We start from the raw sequence: 19,472 nt of genomic DNA, 5'->3' as shown, positions 1-19,472 counted from the left end.
CCGTTTTGTCTTTTATCATTGCTTTATGGCTTTTCTCATATTCTGCTGACATTTCTTCACTCAGGGCATCCTGCGCACTCCAGATACCATCCGTCGTTTCCAGAGTGTTCCCACTCAGCCTGGCCAAACCTCCCCCTTGCTGCAGTACTTTGGTATCCTGTTAGACCAGGGTCAGCTCAATAAGTTTGAGTCCCTGGAGCTTTGCAGGCCTGTCCTCCAGCAGGGGCGAAAGCAGCTTTTGGAAAAGTGGTTGAAGGAAGACAAGGTACTGTACATCCATCTAAGCGCCAGCTCGCAGGAAGTCGCTCTTCCTGAGCTGCCTGTTATGTTTACACAACTTGCCTGTTATCTTGGATCAAGCAGGATCACGTGATATGCAAGGAATTTAGGAAGTCCCCTTCAGAAACTTTGAATCTACAAATTCTCCATGGTTAAGAAAAAAGTGAATTATGCATTTGAGTTGATTTTCATTCACTTAATATTTGCTATATTTTCTATATCAGTGGAGAACCAATCCCAACAGTTTTAGAGAAGTCCATCAAAGTGTTAATACTATAATCTAGATCAGATCTCTAATCCCTAAACCTAACCAAGGAAGGTAAAAAGAAACTAAAATCCGGCAGAACAGCTTGTGATAAAAGACCGAAACAGCCCGTGAAGGCACACAACAATGTGTCCCGCTGGTAAAGTTTCTGCCTTTCCTCAGCCATCCCTCAAGACTTTATTTGAAGCAGTGCATTGTCAGGGATTGTAACATCTAGTCCTTTTACTGAAACAGTGTTAAGATTTTTTTATTGTCATACATTTATTATTTGCATTTAAACAATGTTTTTTTTTTGGTTGTTGTTGTTTTTCATAATTGTCTCTCTTAAACGTCTGATGCTTCTTGTGTATTCCAGTTGGAGTGTTCTGAAGAACTGGGTGACTTGGTGAAGGCGGTGGATCCTACCTTGGCTCTCAGTGTGTACCTGAGGGCCAACGTTCCCAACAAGGTCATTCAGTGCTTTGCAGAGACTGGTCAGTTTCCTAAGATTGTCCTGTACGCCAAAAAGGTATGTCTAAGATTGCATTTGGCCATTACTTTTAATTATCTGTACTCTGGATTTTATTTATTTTTTAATCTAGTTTAATGAAATTGGTTCTGACCATTAAGTGGAGTGGAGAGAGCTTGTTGGTTATTGTAGCATTTTCTTTCTTTGTTCCAGGTCGGCTACACACCAGACTGGATCTTTCTGCTCAGGAATGTGATGCGGATCAATCCAGAACAGGGCCTGCAGTTCGCACAGATGCTAGTCCAAGATGAAGAGCCACTGGCTGACATTACACAGGTAGGATATGAAGGATATGTAGTGATGCAGTATGTTTTTATTTTTGATACAGTAGTCCAACAGTTATTTTATTTTGAAATTGTGTTATGTGACCTTGAGGTCACTTAATTATCACTTTCTCTGTGATTAACAAGTCAGCCTGAAATTGTCCCAGAATGTAAACAAATAGAATTTTTAAGTGCAGAATGAGTTTACAGCTACAATGCAGACTTTATTTGCAGTAGGCATGGCTGCAAACCGTATATGTGTGAAGTTAGAGAAGCATGTGCTTTCTTAAGTGAGTGAATGAATAAAACACGCTTAATGTTGTTTTCATGTTTATTTGTCAAGTACTTGGTAACAAATAAACAACTGACCAATACAAAGGACAATAGTCGTTGTTGTGCTCTGGAGCCTCCGTGATCTCAGTGTTAGGGGCACATTAAGCGGTTCTCTGGCTGCCGCAGGTTCTGGTCAGTGTTTCTCTAGCTAGCCTCAGAGCAACAAGGACTGCTGTCACCAGCTGCAGTTCAAGAAGGTGGAGTTAGCTGTATTTGGCCACAGAACCAGAGCCTCTCTGGGATGGCCTGAGAAAGACATTGAGGACCACTACAACAACAACCCGGCCACACAGCAAGGAGTGCAGGACAAGAAGGGTAGCTGGGTAGCATTAGCTGAACTTTCAAAATAAAGGCACGGGTGTTTCAGTAGTAAATTGAAAAGGATGTCATCATTCTGTTAGGCAGAAATGACAACTTAAAAAAAACAAAACTATTTGGTGTTTATTATTGTGTCATATACTTATGCCTGCCTACTTCAGTGTGGAAAACACTGAATAAGTTTATTGAGCATAAGTATTAGAGATGGCACGACACCACTTTTTTATGTCCAATACCGATATCATAAATTTGGATATCTGCCGATACCGATATGACTCTGATATATTGTATTTTTTAATCAATAAAACTGTTTTTTTTTTTTAAATATTTTGTTCATACTCAAGTTTAAAAAAACCCACTAAAGCTATTCTGTTATACCTGTATGCAAAAAATACACTGCACCCAAAATATTTCATAGTTCAGCAATAATGAGCAAATAAACTTAAACCTGCTCCATCCTCCCTATTCTGGTATTTTAAAGAGTATTTAGCAGAAATATTAAGCAACCAAACTAATAGGGTTGCAAACTCCCAGCAAAAATAATAGGAAACCACCCCCCACCCTCCGCCTCGTGATACTTAATCGACGTAATCAACCATAATTTAATGCACGTGTTTAACAATAAAAAGCATAGAAATAAATTATTTTTCTACAATAATTAAATAGATTCAACATCTTTCTTCTACAGAGCTGCAGACTGCACAGATGGTTCCCAAAGGACAAAGTACTATAGTTTACTAGGGTATATTAGACTTAACAGTTACTATATACAGTAATGGACTTCTATACATTTTACATCAGATTAAAACTTTGGGTGTAAGATTCAGATAATTATTTATTAAAAGCTCGACATTTTAAATGAGAATAAGAAAGAAAAGTATGTCTTTGTGCCCCCTTTTCCCTGTTCATGCCCTGCTGCCCCCCCTGGCTAAACTTTGCTAGATCCGCCCCTGCACAGTTAGGTCAGCTGTAGAAAAAGATCCTGGTGTAGAAAGTAATATTAAATACAGTCTAACAACAGCTTATCAAGCTTCAATGTGCTGCTGTTGTTCAGTTGCTGGTTTCCTCTTTCTGGTGCAAAGTGGGCCAAAAACAAACGAGAGACGGACTTGCGACAGAAAAGCCGATCAGCTGATCATTGATCAGTTTCATGATTGAAGGAGAGGGAGAGAGAGGCAGTCGCTCCATATATCGGGAATGCTTTACAAACATTCAGAGATGAACTTACACACTTGCTTTACTTCTCTCTGGGATACCTTCCTCAGAGATGAAATGCTGGTTTGGTAGCGAGGCTCTAAATGCTCAACTAGAGCTGGGCGATATATCGAGTTTTTAAAAAATATCGATATATTTTTATACGAGATATAAGATCTGACAATATCTTTTATATCGATATAGTCTATGTTACGTTATAACTATACTTGTGGAGCCGCAAGTTTGCCTCTCTTTCATCCACTTTTGTCTTTACGCAACTTTACTCGGCCTCGCCCCTCCTTCACTGAACACAACTCCCCCTCCTCCCCCATCGCTTCACCTGCAGGAAGCGACAAGATGAACACGGCAAATCTCTGTTAACGAGTTACTGCGCATCGACCCGTGCGTGGGGCTGGACGCCGTCAACGTGTTAGCTAGCTAACCACGCTAACGAGCTAACCACGCTAACGCCATGCAGCCCAGAGGCGCTGCGCGGCCTAAAATCCTTGCATTTTCTCAAAAATTGACAGCGCGCCTTATGTATGAATTCTGGTTGTGCTTGATGGCCGCGAACCGATTTTATGTGGAACACGCTCAGCAATCTGTCAAAAAATGTTTTAGTACGACTTTGGTAAGCTACGGTGCTGCACCGCTTGATGGATTGTCAGAGCATTGCGGCTACCGAGGAGCCTCGCGGAGTGATACGTACTGTGCTTCAACGTAATATTACCCTACTGTGTATAAGGACCATAAATGGCACCTGTTCAGAGACGTGGTTACGAAGAGGATTTCAAACTCAATGCTGTCAGTCACAGAGTAGAAGTTGGGAACAGAGCAGCTGTGAAATCTGTCTTTGTTATTGTGCTCAGCGTCTTTTAGTTTACATTTTGACTGCACAATTGTGAGCTTTTTGTTATGCACAAAAACAACATTGTTTTCTTTTATTTATGGAGCATTATTATTTAATAAATGCTCATAATTTATTTTTGAGTAAATTTTATGTACATCTGCTCTATGTTAATAAAAGTGCCTGTGTGACATCTGGGACACAGCTTTGACTAAGAACTCTCTTTTTGTTCTTACTTTATGGCTTTTAAAAAAAAATATCGAGATATATATCTTATATCGCCGTCCAGGTAAAAAATATCGAGATATGAATTTTGGGTCATATCGCCCAGCCCTATGCTCAACCAGACCGCCGACAGGTCTCGCACGCCACAGCCGCTCTATCACATGACGTGTACTGGTCCGACGTGCTACGGTTATGAGCTGAGTTACGCCGTGTCGCAAGTTTTGTGAGGTGCTTTTTTGATATTTAATGGATCGGGCTACATTTTTTTATTTCTCTCCGATATCCGATCCAGTAATTTAGGTCAGTATCGGAGCGATACGTAATATCGATCGGTCCATCCCTAATAAGTATATAATATACTAGTTTATAATGGTGGAAAACACTGAACAAGTTTGAGCACACGTTTATGTTTCTAAATCTTGCCTTTCACATGGTATAAAGGAAATTCACCTCTTCCTTTACTTCCTGCCTGTGCATAACCTCCGTGCTGCAAATGTCAACCGCTGACACAGCTCGTGTTCCTAAAGTGCAACAGAGCAGCTGATAGGAACACAAATCATTGCATCACAGGCAGGCTTTTTTTTTTTTTTTAAACAGTTACTGTATTCAGACAACTTTCACTTGTCATTGCAACTTGTCTAAAAGCTTTAGAGAACTGTGTGGGCTGCATTCCTCACATTTAATCCTTTAAGTGGTGCCGAACATTAGACTGCTGACAAGAATGTTGGGTTTATATCAAAGGTGAAAGCTGCAGTAAATAAGTGCTACCATATTTGATACAAACAGGCCTTTTTTGTTGTTGTTTTTTAATACTTCTCAGCTGTACAAGTGTAGTCTAATTTTTGGTTTATTTCTTACCTGTGGTTCTGTTTTTGTCCAGATTGTGGATGTGTTTATGGAGTACAACCTGATTCAGCAGTGCACATCATTCCTTCTGGATGCCCTGAAAAACAACAGACCCTCAGAAGGACCTCTCCAGACTCGCCTGCTGGAGATGAACCTCATGCATGCACCACAGGTAGACCAATATGCACACACTTGAAAGAATGAAATGAATCCATTTGTTAAGCATGAATCACTGTTTTCTAATGATTCGTCTCATGGTGTAGGTTGCTGATGCAATCCTGGGCAACCAGATGTTCACCAACTATGATCGTGCCCACATTGCCCAGCTGTGTGAGAAAGCTGGACTCCTGCAAAGAGCACTCGAGCACTACACTGACCTGTATGACATCAAGCGTGCTGTGGTGCACACACACCTGCTCAACCCAGAGGTAGGCTTCACTTACCTACACAGTCAAAGTGTTTTCCCATCTGGCAAATGTGTCATTGCTTGCTGTAGATTGTACAGCCTCTGAATTAACTTTTTTTTCCCCCCCACACAACCTCCAGTGGTTGGTGAACTACTTTGGCTCATTGTCAGTGGAAGATTCTCTGGAGTGCCTCAGGGCCATGCTCTCAGCTAACATCCGCCAGAACCTGCAGATCTGCGTCCAGGTGGCGTCCAAGTACCATGAACAGCTCACCACACAGGCTCTCACTGAACTCTTTGAGTCCTTCAAGAGCTTTGAAGGTGAGACATAAAAATTCATTCTTAACATTCTTTATTATATCAGTAATCCATAATCCAGCCAATACAAATAGCTCACTTGTACCTACTGCTCAACATGGTTTTTAGGGTTTTCCATTAGATGGTAGTACCTGCTACCAGGTACTTCTTTAATACCTACTTGACCGGGGTTCCAAGCAATCTGAATGTGTGACGTCAGCAGACTACATGCCACTGCTTGGCTAGTCAGTGGCATTACACAATGAGTCATGAAAGCATCTCCTTCACCAACATCAAAATTGCCCTTTTTGAAACCCAGTAATAAGGGACAAGCATTTTAGATGGTACTCGATTATCAGGGAAAACGAGACGATCTGAGTAGGTACTAATAGGTAAACTAATTGGGGAAGAACAATATTTTAATGTCAGCAATGTCCCTATCCACATGGATCCCATTTGAAGCTTAATTTTAACTGTGTGTTCCCCTCAGGTTTGTTCTATTTCCTGGGCTCTATTGTAAACTTCAGTCAGGATCCTGAAGTTCACTTCAAATACATCCAAGCTGCCTGCAAGACGGGCCAGATCAAAGAGGTGGAAAGGATCTGCAGAGAGAGCAACTGCTACGATCCTGAGCGTGTCAAGAACTTCCTCAAGGTAGTGACAGGGATGACTGGAGCGATCAAACACTGACACAAGCAGCTTTTATGACTTTGACTCTTTTAATTTTTGTTATTCTTTTACCCTCGCCTGTTATTTTTCAGTTGGTTCCTACTGGTGCTTGTTTGTAACCTGTAACGCTGTCAGAACTTTATCAGTAGTTTTATGAATTTAATGTTGGGTTGATCAAAAGTTTAAACTCTCCTGAAATCTCTATTTTATAATCAGACGTTGCTTACAGTGCATAGTCTGTCTTTATATTTTATAGAAAAGCCAAGCTGCACACATTGACAGTTTACCTGTATTTGTTGCAAATTGTTCAACCAGCAGTCCTGATGGCAGTCAATTATCTTTTGTCCTTTTCCTCTTTTGTCTTTGGAATGGCAGGACATGTATCAGGTAAATCTATTCCTCCCCACAGTGCAGGATTCATTCCCTGCTTTTCTTTCACCCCTTTCCCATTATTTTCAGACACATGATTGAAACTGGGATTTGTATGGAGGCGTATATGTTTATACACCACAGTCCATACACCTGCTGGGGTGTATCTATGTGTAGCCACTGATCTATTAACTTTACGTAGTCGTAGTCATTCATTGGCTCTTGCGTGTGCAGGTAACGGTGACCGTGTTAGGCTCCTTTACTTCACATTTAAACACAGAAAGTGTCGGTTTGTGTTGTGTGTAATCTTGTAAGGAGCTTTTTTTCTAGTGCAGCATGTTGTTGGATAGTCGTGTCAAGATGCACAATCCCAGTTTTGTTTTTTAAATCCTGTGGATGGCAGCAGTGTTTCAGTACTGCTTAGTGAGAACTGGCATCTCTGCTTATTAGTATGAAGGAAGTTTATTGTTCTTTAGTGCGAAACACACACGTTGTTTTCAATAGTTTGGCCATCCCTTTAGCCTCCCTAGCTAACAAAGCCAAGACGCTTGATTTTGTTTCTATGTGGTTTTTTAACTGATTAAGTCCTGATACTTTTAAATAACAGACATTTTTTTGGTGATTATAATTATAGAGGGCAGAAACCAAACCAATCTAAACATTCGACTGTGTACAGATTCACTGACTACACTCTCTTCCCCATTACTCTGTGATGCACAGGAAGCCAAACTAACTGACCAGCTCCCACTCATCATCGTCTGTGACCGTTTCGACTTTGTCCACGACCTGGTCCTCTACCTGTACCGCAACAACCTGCAGAAATACATTGAGATCTATGTTCAGAAGGTAAGAGTCAACACAGAGACATTTAGTTTTCAGAGCACGGTTCATTCACAGATCAAGGAGAGATTTATTGTGAAATCTTTGCTTAGGTAAATCCGAGCCGTCTGCCTGTGGTGATTGGTGGCCTCTTAGATGTGGACTGCTCTGAGGATGTCATCAAGAGTCTGATCCTGGTTGTCAGAGGACAGTTTTCCACGGATGAACTGGTCGCTGAGGTGGAAAAGAGGAACAGGTGCTGCACACATTCAACTTATGTTATTTTCTAAAACATAATGAATTTTTACCTGACGCTTATTCTTCAGTGTAATTCAGGGAGCTGTATGGACGTTAATGAGTGAATATCAGGAGGGAAACTGTGATGCAGATGTTTACGGCTTCTTTTGGAGCTGGCTTTTGTCAAATAACTTTTTTTAATCATTTGAAATAAAAATTTATATATACATATATATGATTTATATTTGTATAATTGTATTACTCATCGTTTACAGCTTACTGAAACTAGATTTGACCCAAGCGTCAAAGCTGTATACGCAGCCAGGGATAGTTCTGACGTCCGCTGTCCTTGCAGGCTGAAGCTGCTCCTGCCCTGGCTCGAGTCTCGTATCCATGAAGGCTGTGAAGAGCCAGCAACCCACAATGCTCTGGCCAAGATCTACATTGACAGCAACAACAACCCTGAACGCTTCCTGAGGGAAAACCCTTACTATGACAGCCGTGTGGTGGGAAAGTACTGTGAGAAGAGAGACCCCCATTTGGCATGTGTAGCTTATGAGAGAGGACAGTGTGACCAGGAGCTGATCAATGTGAGCAAGATGATTTGATGCCACCAGTCCAAGTTTCAGCCAATCCAGTTCTGTTGTTGTGAACTTAACTGTAGCACAAAGCACTGTAATTCTTTCTTTCTTCCATCAGGTCTGCAATGAGAACTCCCTCTTCAAAAGCTTGTCTCGCTACCTTGTACGACGCAGAGACCCTGACCTGTGGGCCAGCGTACTGCTGGAGACCAATCCCTACAGGCGACCACTTATTGATCAGGTACGCACACAAGTTCTGTGGGTTTTTAATCTCCCTGCCCGCCAGCACTGCTTCTCTAAACTTACTTACTTTGTGCTGTCAGGTGGTGCAGACAGCACTGTCAGAAACCCAGGACCCAGAGGAGGTTTCGGTCACAGTCAAGGCTTTCATGACTGCTGACTTGCCCAACGAGCTCATTGAGCTGCTGGAGAAGATTGTGTTGGATAACTCAGTCTTCAGTGAACACAGGTGCTGTAGTGCTGTACTGTTCATCCCGATTATTTTAAAACTGCACAGAAATCCTGATCTTTTTCTTTCTCCCACAGAAATCTGCAGAACCTGTTGATCTTGACGGCCATCAAGGCTGACCGTACTCGAGTGATGGAATATATCAGCAGGCTAGATAACTATGATGCCCCTGACATCGCAAACATTGCCATCAGTAATGAGCTCTTTGAGGAGGCCTTTGCCATCTTTAAAAAGTTTGATGTCAACACCTCTGCTGTGCAGGTCTCTTCTTATTTTCTCGACACTTGGACAAATAATCGTATTACCTGAAGAAGGTTTGATAATACTTCCTGTCTGCCTCCTGCCCCACAGGTGCTGATCGAGCATATTGGCAACTTGGACCGAGCCTATGAGTTTGCAGAGCGCTGCAATGAGCCCGCTGTGTGGAGCCAGCTGGCCAAGGCTCAGCTGCAGAAGGGCCTTGTTAAGGAAGCCATTGATTCCTACATCAAGGCTGACGACCCCTCTGCATACATGGAGGTGGTACAGGCTGCTGATACGAGTGGTACGCAGAATGGTCTCACTAAATTAGAGCAGGTTTTAGTGAAGGCTGTTAGTTGTGTGCTCGTGCCACTTTAATTGAAAGCAATTAATTAATCAATCAATCAATTACATCGACTGTGTTATCGGGTCTTAGATGGCAGCCTGTGCAGTAGCTTTGCTTGTGCAGCAGATATGAAAGGATTACTGTGAAAACAGAGCAACAGCCTCATTAATGTAAATATGTTGCAGGTAACTGGGAGGACTTGGTCAAATTCCTGCAGATGGCTCGTAAGAAGGCCCGCGAATCCTACGTAGAGACCGAGCTGATCTTTGCTTTGGCCAAAACCAACCGCCTTGCTGAACTTGAGGAGTTCATCAATGGGCCCAATAATGCTCACATCCAACAGGTTGAGCTCACTCTCACGCAGAGTCACTCACGCTCTGACGAGCCGACGGGTCATCGATGAAATAATGTTTATTGTACTTTTTATTTGCTTTAGGTTGGTGACCGCTGCTATGATGAGAAAATGTATGAGGCCGCTAAACTGTTGTACAACAACGTTTCCAACTTTGGTCGTCTGGCTTCAACCCTGGTGCACCTCGGAGAGTACCAGGCTGCTGTGGACGGCGCCCGTAAGGCCAACAGCACCCGCACCTGGAAAGAGGTGTGCTTCGCCTGTGTGGATGGACAGGAGTTCAGACTGGCGCAGATGTGTGGTCTCCATATCGTAGTGCACGCCGATGAGCTGGAGGAGCTGATTAACTACTACCAAGTAAGAGATCGATGAGAAGCATTATTGTCCTTAAAATAAATTCAGAAGTTTGAAATCTGGCATAATGATTTTGAGGTGTGCAGCTCTCGTAGCTTAGCCCAAAAATGAGCAAACATTTGACGACCTCCCATCGCTGTTGTTCTCTCTCAGGACCGTGGTTACTTTGAGGAGTTGATTACCATGCTGGAGGCCGCCCTGGGCCTGGAGCGTGCTCACATGGGGATGTTCACAGAGCTGGCCATTCTCTATTCCAAGTTCAAGCCCCAGAAGATGAGGGAGCATCTGGAGCTCTTCTGGTCAAGAGTTAACATCCCAAAGGTCCTGAGAGCAGCAGAGCAGGCTCACCTGTGGGCCGAACTTGTCTTCCTGTATGACAAATACGAGGAGTACGACAACGCCATCATCACCATGATGAACCACCCGACAGATGCCTGGAAGGAGGGCCAGTTCAAAGACATCATCACCAAGGTACAGTTTAATTGGATATCACAATCACGACTTGTTTTTTTTTCTTCCCAACAAGGATGCACAACGTTGACCGTTTGTGTCACATTAATGTAGCAGTAAAATCTTGGCTGGTCTGGTACGAGTCAAGCTAATTACAATTTTCCAGCAGTCTGCAAAAAACAGAAGCCAATACATTTATCTCCTAATGCAGTGTTTTGTTTTTATTAAACAGATTTGTTTAGAAGCATGAAATCATTTCTTTGCTTCTGTGTGTGCTGTAGGTGGCCAACGTGGAGCTGTATTACAAAGCCATCCAGTTCTATCTGGAGTTCAAACCATTGTTACTGAACGATTTGCTTATAGTGCTTTCCCCCAGACTGGACCACTCACGCGCCGTCAACTTCTTCACCAAGGTACATGTTGTTCCATGTCATAATGATTCAGATGCATCAGGCTGGTTTCCTCTGTGGTTCAAACTGGGCTGAGCACTGAGCGCACTTGTGTGTTAACAGGTGAAACAGCTGCCTCTGGTCAAACCGTACCTACGGTCAGTACAGAACCACAACAACAAATCGGTCAACGAAGCACTTAACAACCTCTTCATCACAGAGGAGGACTATCAGGTGAGTAACTGTGGATTTAGTTCAATCTTCTGTTATTTCAAAAATACCCACCTCACGCTTTCATTTTCTGCGTACTCCTGCTAGGCACTGAGAACATCAATAGATGCCTACGATAACTTTGACAACATCTCACTGGCCCAGCGCTTGGAGAAGCACGAGCTGATTGAGTTCAGGAGAATCGCTGCCTACCTGTTTAAGGGCAACAACCGCTGGAAACAGAGCGTAGAGCTCTGCAAGAAGGACAAGCTTTATAAGGTGCCCCTTCCGTTTGAGTGCTCAGGTTAAGGTAAGCAGGTGTGTTGCACTCTTCCTGACCCTGTGTGTGCTGCCTCTCGCTCTGCAGGATGCCATGCAGTATGCTTCAGAATCCAAAGACACAGAGCTGGCAGAGGAGCTGCTGTCCTGGTTCCTGCAGGAGAACAAGAAGGAGTGTTTTGCCGCCTGCCTGTTCACTTGCTACGATCTGCTACGACCTGATGTGGTGCTGGAGACCTCCTGGAGGCACAACATCATGGACTTTTCTATGCCGTACTTCATTCAGGTCATGAGGGAGTACCTCAGCAAGGTGAGTCGGCTCTTCTCGGGTTTCCTGTTAGATGGTCACTCAAAAGATCTGAGGACACGTTGGCACACGAGGAATCCTCAGTGAAATAAAACTTGCACAATTTTGTCTGATTACTTTGCATCTCCAGCCGCCTCTGCCAGTTTGTTTTTTTTAAATGTTCATCTTCTGTGCTGCTCCTCTTCTCTTTCAGGTTGATGCAGTTAAGGAACAGGTGACAGTTTAAAGCTCTGTGTTTGATCAGCATTCAGTTTAGGAGATTGCAGCCTGGAGTGTGCATGGTTTTAGCTCTAATGCTCTTTGCGCACTCAAAAACTGATCAGTCGGTCAAACTGGTTTTGTAATTGTTGGGCAACTATCCATATAGGCTGTAATACAAAACTTGGTATAGCCGTAGCATGTAAGTAAGTCTTATTATTCAGTATGTTGTTCAGTGGCGTCGACGCAGTGATTTGAAGCATTCCTGTGAAGTTGGGCGCGTCAACAATTATAAAAAATGATATACCGCATATCTAAAGTGCATTTACCTCCAGCTGTGTAACACTGTTGGGTTTTTGTGTTGCATTCTGATGCTTGGGACTTGATGCATGTGTGTTAACCAAATAAAAGTCTTGCTCATACAAACCTGCAGGCTGTTGGTTTGCCCAGCTTCATGCACAAGGCTTTGAACGATAGGAAGCACCTGAAGTAACCTGGCTCCGCCTCTAAATAAGCTGAGTCTTACTGCTGCAGCAGTGTGACACATACAGCATGAGACACTCAGCAGCTTTGTCTCACTGCTTTTAATTAAAGGGCTGCTGTTTGTTACACTGCATGGACAAACTGAATGTGCACACGGGGTGTGGAAGTAAACTGCTGAGGAAGCCTTTATTGCTGTGTTTTAGAAACAACATGCATCCAGCTGCTGCTGCTTTCCCCTTTGGACCGTAGAAGTCCATTCTGCATATTGCTGCTAGCAGTTATCTGACTCACTGCTCAGAAAGGTTCCTCCTGCTCTCACTTGTATTCATGTATATTGCTGGTTGACAGGAACTGACTTATTTCCTGCCTCTGTGAGGCAGAAGCAGGGAAACACTGGACCATCATAGCAACCCCAGTCTCAGCATTTATGCCCAAAAAAGATGTTAAAACAACGACTGTTGTTTTCGACTGCAGAAGCCGTTACTGATATTCACGTTTCATTAGTTGACTATTAAGAAATAAAGGGCAACTGCTTTTGCTACTAAACGTAACTGAGGATGTCATAAATGGTTGTATTTTTAAAATCATGCAAAATATGGCACTTTATTAACGTTTTTATTGCAGTTGGAAGTTCTCAGTTGCCTCTGTGGGTTCATGTGATCCCACATTGACACGTATCGTTGAGCTCGGGGCTCTGAGGGCTCGCACCATCTGCTGCAAGAGTCCATTATTGTTAAGAGATCGTGTGTTGACCCCTACTTTTTTTTTTCCTGACCTTGAACCGTGTAAGTTTCATTTTTAAGGGTTTCAGCGTTTTGCTAAATGTATTCATGTATTCTGTTTGCAGGTAGATAAACTTGAAACCTCAGAGTCTGTAAGGAAAGAGGAGGAGCAGGCAACAGAGACGCAACCCATCGTCTACGGTAACCTCAACATCCACTTATCGTGATCAGTATCCAGGAGAACGCTTTGCTTTCTCGTCTTTCACTTTGTGGTTCCAGGGTCTTCTGTAGTCACTCGGTTTAATCACTGTGAATTCTTTAAGTCATGAAAGGTCCTGAAAACCTGGCTTTAACTTGTTGTTATACTTCTGATGACATAAAAATAAAACCAGCTTCCAGTCTAAGCTTTTAAATCTGAACGAGGAAACAAAAACAAATGTGCATGTGTGACATGTTTCCTCTGTGTGTCGGCTCGCAGGAACACCCCAGCTGATGCTGACAGCAGGCCCAAGCGTCCCTGTGGCCCCTCAGCAAGCGTATGGCTACGGCTACCAGGCGCCCGCAGGATACGGTCAACCAGCAGCTCAGCCAGGCTTCGGCTATGGCATGTAAAGACCCCAGCTCCTTATCTCCACTTACAGGGTGGAGCTTCCATCCATCCATCCCCCACAGTCCTTCACCACACCATTACCCTCTCGCTCTGCCTTCAACAGGGAGAGGAGAACAGCAACAAACTCGTCTTCATCTTTCTTTTGTTTTTAAACCTTTCTTTACCCCCCTTAAACTGCCATGAAGGACTCAGTTTTTGTTCTGTTGTCAAACGAAAGGTTTGAATCACAGATTTAATTTCCTCACATTCCGTATTGACTACATTAATTTTTCTTATGTTTATTTTATTTGAATGGGAAATGGTTTATGTACAATGGGAGGGTTGGTTTGTGGGAAGAGCTGGTCTTCTCCAAAACAAGAAAAGAAAACCACACAAACACACAAAGGTCTGTTGTGAAGCATCTGGTTTGCACTCTGTAGTGAGAAGAAATAATGTAGAGCCTCTTCCTTTTGATGTGTGTGAGCAGCTTCTTCTTTCAGACTGTAAAATGCATTTAATTATTGTATATTCAGACACATGGCCGCTGCTTCCGTCCCCACAATCCTGAAACACTACGCTGTCCCATTAATGCCCCAAACTCAAACTTCAGGGCTGGTTTGATGAAGAAAATCCCAGAAGAGTATTTTACGTACAATTTACAGGAAAGTTTGGTTCTTTCCAGCAAAGCCTATGCAGAAAAACATTTACTTCCAGATGACATGTCTATGTGCTTTACACACGGCTTTAATGTGGGACGATTCCACCTTAGGAGGGGCTGCAGACCTGTTTGTGCTCGACTAACAATCCCCCCCCCCCCCTCCCCGCTGTGGTTTGTTTCTGCAGGAGACATTTTTCAAACTTTGTTCTCCTGTTTGATTAGATTGAATGTTAAGTTGAACTCCTCTAAATCAGAAACAATATCACAACACTTGTGGGATTGTGAAGGTTTTTTTTCTTAAGGCTTGTGTGTGTGTATACAGGAAATCAATCATTAACTCTTTGAACTTATATTCTTATCTCAATTACCTTAGATTTAAATTGTGCACTTAAGATACTTGATTGTGCATAATCAGGATCATAATGAATGAAACAGCGGTTTTGTTTTCCACTTAAAAAATAAAATAAAGGCTTCTTGTTTGTCAAGAAAAGTGTGACCGTGTCTTGCATGTGCTGTAACAAACTCTCACAGTTCTGATGGGGGTGATAACAGAGTGACATATATTTTTGTCTCTACTACAACAGTAACGATCAGTGATTGCTAAATCTGAAGTCCCAAACGTGATGCAGGTGCAGTACGAAACCTTTGTTGAAGAGAGGAAATGTGTAGGAACACGTTGCGCACGTTACTGGACGACCCTGAATGTTCTTCTGTTTGTTTTGAGACATTTCGTTTTCTGTGGCTGGCTAAGTGCTCGGTTTGTACTGCTATAAATGTTCAATATGCCACCCAGCTGCGAATATATTGTCATGTTTTGCCTCTAGGGGGTGCTATAGTAAAATAAAGCTCTATGCAAGTCATTTCAGCTATTATACACTAAAACCGGCACTGCTTAAAAAATACTAAGGGACCACTTAAATTACAAATCCGCTCCCGATTAATAACATTCAATTTGAAATTCTATGCTGTCATCAGATGCACAAATAGCCGATGTTCCATAGGTTTTAATTGGATTCATGTCAGAGGAATGCGCTGGCCGCGAGGCCGAGCTTCGTCCATACCAGCAGGATCCCACTGCACCATCTAAAGGTCTGGCAGGCAGTCTCAGGGGTACATGCCTGTAGCTAACAGCAGTCAGGGTACCGCTGGCCAGCAAGTCTGGTCTGTTGGCCATCCAAGGATAAACCTCTCCAGACCATCAATGACCTTCTGCCAAATGGTCATGTTGGATATTATTGCTGCTGGCGTAACCGTTCACCATGAGATCTCCTTTGTTACAGGTGCTCAGTGTGAACCTGCAGTCATCTGTAAAGTGGAGGACCTGTTATCAGGTGAACGCCAGATGCACCGGGCTGTGAGGTCATCCCACGCTATGTCGGGATGTCACGCAATGAGTGTGTGTCCAGCAGTTCAGTCAGAAACATGCACAAGTAGGCTGCTGAAGGGGATTTTGTGGAGCTCTGCATTTACAGTGGGGCAAAAAAGTATTTAGTCAGCCACCGATTGTGCAAGTTCCCCCACTTAAAATGATGACAGAGGTCAGTAATTTGCACCAGAGGTACACTTCAACTGTGAGAGACAGAATGTGAAAAAAAAATCCATGAATTCACATGGTAGGATTTGTAAAGAATTTATTGGTAAATCAGGGTGGAAAATAAGTATTTGGTCACCTCAAACAAGGAAAATCTCTGGCTCTCACAGACCTGTAACGTCTTCTGTAAGAAGCTTTTCTGTCCCCCACTCGTTACCTGTATGAATGGCACCTGTTTGAACTCATCATCTGTATAAAAGACACCTGTCCACAGCCTCAAACAGTCAGACTCCAAACTCCGCCATGGCCGAGACCAAAGAGCTTTCGAAGGACACCAGGAAAAGTATTGTAGACCTGCACCAGACTGGGAAGAGTGAATCTACAATAGGCAAGCAGCTTGGTGTGAAAAAATCAACTGTGGGAGCAATCATCAGAAAATGGAAGACATACAAGACCACTGATAATCTCCCTCGATCTGGGGCTCCACGCAAGATCTCATCCCGTGGGGTCAAAATGATCATGAGAACGGTGAGCAAAGATCCCAGAACCACACGGGGGGACCTGGTGAATGACCTGCAGAGAGCTGGGACCAAAGTAACAAAGGTCACCATCAGTAACACACTACAACTGCAGGGAATCAAATCCCGCAGTGCCAGACGTGTTCCGCTGCTGAAGCCAGTGCATGTCCAGGCCCGTCTGAAGTTTGCCAGAGAGCACATGGATGATACAGCAGAGGATTGGGAGAATGTCATGTGGTCAGATGAAACCAAAGTAGAACTTTTTGGTATAAACTCAACTCGTCGTGTTTGGAGGAAGAAGAATACTGAGTTGCATCCCAAGAACACCATACCTACTGTGAAGCATGGGGGTGGAAACATCATGCTATGGGGCTGTTTTTCTGCCAAGGGGACAGGACGACTGATCCGTGTTAAGGACAGAATGAATGGGGCCATGTATCGTGAGATTTGGAGCCAAAACCTCCTTCCATCAGTGAGAACTTTGAAGATGAAACGAGGCTGGGTCTTCCAACATGACAATGATCCAAAACACACCGCCCGGGCAACAAAGGAGTGGCTCCGTAAGAAGCATTTGAAAGTCCTGGAGTGGCCTAGCCAGTCTCCAGACCTCAACCCCATAGAAAATCTGTGGCGGGAGTTGAAAGTCCGTGTTGCTCGGCGACAGCCCCAAAACATCACTGCTCTCGAGAAGATCTGCATGGAGGAATGGGCCAAAATACCAGCTACTGTGTGTGCAAACCTGGTAAAGACCTATAGTAAACGTTTGACCTCTGTTATTGCCAACAAAGGTTATGTTACAAAGTATTGAGTTGTATTTTTGTTATTGACCAAATACTTATTTTCCACCCTAATTTACGAATAAATTCTTTACAAATCCTACCATGTGGATTCATGGATTTTTTTTTTCACATTCTGTCTCTCACAGTTGAAGTGTACCTCTGGTGCAAATTAAATACGTAGCACAACAGTGAAACATTGGTTGTATTTACACACATGGCTCTGATCTGTAGCCTTAAACTCAGTTACATGAATGTATCCAATTGTCTTTGTCACTTTTCTAAACTCACATTTCAAGTGTTTCACACTGAAACGGCTTCATACGAAGCAGATTTTAATACAGCAGCGTTACGAACACTAATAGCGTGACATCTCCTTTCTAGTCAGCGCATCTTTCTTTACCTTCTAGAGAATTTGACCAGCTCATGACTGACGTGTAGACAAAAGCTTTTCTCATTTTAAACATGTTAAAAATAAGGTGATTTTCTGAACTGCTGTTCTGTAAAACCTCCACCTCTGCTTTGTAACTGTGGCTTTCATCAGCAGCACCCCATCAATTAGTTTTCTAGTTACAAATAAAAAATAAAAAAAAAACCCAAAACATTATTTTATAGGAAAAAATTAATGCCATTGAGTCTCAGCACCATTGTGATGTTACATTCATTTAAGCTGCTCTGCTGCTTCAGTGCAACATCACAGTATGAGTTCCTACAAATCAATCTTCTCATTAGCAGTACATAATTTGGACAAAGGTTATTAAATCATCATATTTCTGAGCGTCCCGTTGATGTGAAGAACTGCTCCGTGTCACTGAGCTATCACAGTAAAAGTACAAATGTGTCATTACTGAACTAAGCCCTGCAATAAAACTCCTGGTAGCTCAGCTGAAAGCTGGATCTCTAGTAGAGCTTCAAGTCTCCAGTGACACTGTCGATCAGATCGGCCAGGCCCGGGCCGATGCCCAGCACGGTGCGTGAGCCTGGTGCGATCTGTGTCCTTCCTGCATCCTGGATCAAGCTAACGGGAAGTCCCACTTCCTTGGCGCGGCCTAGCAGGTCAATCAGGGTGTCCTCGTCAGGCGCCTTCACCACCACTTTGGGCTGGCCACAGTATTCCCACTGTCTGAGCAGCTCAGGGTTCCTGCGTTGGACCTGCTTGTAAGCCGACACAGCAGCATGGGCACACTGGGCAGCAACTTTCCCTTTGCCCATCTTTAGGTCATTCCTGACCACCAGAATCATTTTGAACTCGCCTCCTTCTCCCATCACGCTTGCTTCTCCAGAGCCATTCCCTTTCAACAGACTTTTGGATGTTGCGCCAAAGCGGGCCCCAAGGCGCCAACCAAGAAGGAGCCCACAGCCAAGGCCAGCTGCTACACCCAAGACCAAGGGGCCATACGACAAGTCCATACTTTAAACCTGGAAAAATCAGAAACAGGTTAGGGCTACACACACACACACACACACACACAGGAAATACACTGTAACTGCTCCAGAGGAGGTCTCTGAATAAATAAGTCTTCCCATTTTAACATAAAAAATGTCCATATTCAAATTTCCATTTTGCGCTGTAATTCGGGAACTTTGCTTCAAAGAGGTTCGAAGGCGGGTTTTTCTCACTGGTTCACGTGCTGTTCACGTGCTGTTCACGTGCTACACTCGCTGACTTTGAGCCTCCAGGTTACAAACACGTTTGAAAAGCAGGACTTCAGAATGACACGAACAGACGCACACGGTAGAAGAAAGGAGGAAACAGCAGGACCACACCGGTCACATTTCATACCTGTGCTCGGCAAGAAGAAGCGTCTTCTGCCTCACTTCCCGTCGCTCTGTGATGACGTCACACAACAGCTGTTTCGTCTTTGTTAACGATGCTCCGAAGTTGCATGAAATGTACCAGCTTTATCCATCGTAATCTCTTTTAAACTATACACTGTACCTATTCAATCTCCTTGTTATATTTCATTTATTACTAATTTTTATTAAAATTATTATTTTAACTACCGTAACCAAACATTTCCCCAGGTATTTCTTATCTAGCCTGAAGTAAACTTGTGCTTTTTCTTTAATCAATAACCGAAAAAATTACGAAAACCAATTAAACAAAAACCAAACTGCGTGCATGTTCTTCAGAAACACATCTGC

At 43.3% G+C, this 19,472-nt stretch overlaps 2 protein-coding genes across 3 annotated transcripts in view; one reads left to right on the top strand and one right to left on the bottom strand.

Annotated features, from left to right (window-relative positions):
- cltca (clathrin, heavy chain a (Hc)) overlaps positions 1-14,992 on the top strand; it is a 34,701-nt gene extending 19,709 nt beyond the window's left edge. The window contains exons 8-30 of the mRNA XM_082549024.1: positions 65-265; positions 900-1,052; positions 1,206-1,328; positions 5,113-5,250; positions 5,342-5,506; positions 5,625-5,805; positions 6,272-6,435; positions 7,540-7,665; positions 7,752-7,894; positions 8,231-8,465; positions 8,575-8,697; positions 8,780-8,925; positions 9,003-9,186; positions 9,277-9,469; positions 9,697-9,854; positions 9,948-10,220; positions 10,371-10,688; positions 10,949-11,080; positions 11,180-11,290; positions 11,375-11,545; positions 11,634-11,855; positions 13,381-13,456; positions 13,734-14,992. Of these exons, the coding sequence (XP_082405150.1) occupies positions 65-265; positions 900-1,052; positions 1,206-1,328; positions 5,113-5,250; positions 5,342-5,506; positions 5,625-5,805; positions 6,272-6,435; positions 7,540-7,665; positions 7,752-7,894; positions 8,231-8,465; positions 8,575-8,697; positions 8,780-8,925; positions 9,003-9,186; positions 9,277-9,469; positions 9,697-9,854; positions 9,948-10,220; positions 10,371-10,688; positions 10,949-11,080; positions 11,180-11,290; positions 11,375-11,545; positions 11,634-11,855; positions 13,381-13,456; positions 13,734-13,867 (3,870 nt within the window). The 3' untranslated portion in view covers positions 13,868-14,992. The remainder of the gene's footprint in view (positions 1-64; positions 266-899; positions 1,053-1,205; positions 1,329-5,112; positions 5,251-5,341; positions 5,507-5,624; positions 5,806-6,271; positions 6,436-7,539; positions 7,666-7,751; positions 7,895-8,230; positions 8,466-8,574; positions 8,698-8,779; positions 8,926-9,002; positions 9,187-9,276; positions 9,470-9,696; positions 9,855-9,947; positions 10,221-10,370; positions 10,689-10,948; positions 11,081-11,179; positions 11,291-11,374; positions 11,546-11,633; positions 11,856-13,380; positions 13,457-13,733) is intronic.
- A 2,513-nt stretch (positions 14,993-17,505) lies between these two features.
- ptrh2 (peptidyl-tRNA hydrolase 2) lies at positions 17,506-19,202 on the bottom strand. 2 transcript variants are annotated; one of them, XM_082547830.1, is made up of 2 exons: positions 19,111-19,202; positions 17,506-18,746 (listed from the first exon to the last, which is right to left on the bottom strand). In XM_082547830.1, the coding sequence occupies exon 2, from the start codon at positions 18,735-18,737 to the stop codon at positions 18,228-18,230; it is 510 nt and encodes a 169-aa protein (XP_082403956.1). In that variant the 5' UTR covers positions 18,738-18,746; positions 19,111-19,202; the 3' UTR covers positions 17,506-18,227. The 2 variants fall into 2 exon arrangements, with proteins under 2 accessions (XP_082403956.1, XP_082403957.1); XM_082547831.1 differs by lacking the exon at positions 19,111-19,202 and adding an exon at positions 18,948-19,103.
- Between the last annotated feature and the right edge of the window lie 270 nt (positions 19,203-19,472).

The sequence above is a fragment of the Aulonocara stuartgranti genome, assembly GCF_965226115.1.
Source record: "Aulonocara stuartgranti genome assembly, chromosome: 10".
Taxonomy (NCBI): domain Eukaryota; kingdom Metazoa; phylum Chordata; class Actinopteri; order Cichliformes; family Cichlidae; genus Aulonocara; species Aulonocara stuartgranti.
This window is presented reverse-complemented; position numbering and strand designations above follow the sequence as displayed.

Excerpts from the sequence above, each read along its gene's own strand:
- ptrh2 (XM_082547830.1), bottom strand. The coding sequence starts at position 18,737 with ATGGACTTGTCGTATGGCCCCTTGGTCTTGGGTGTAGCAGCTGGCCTT.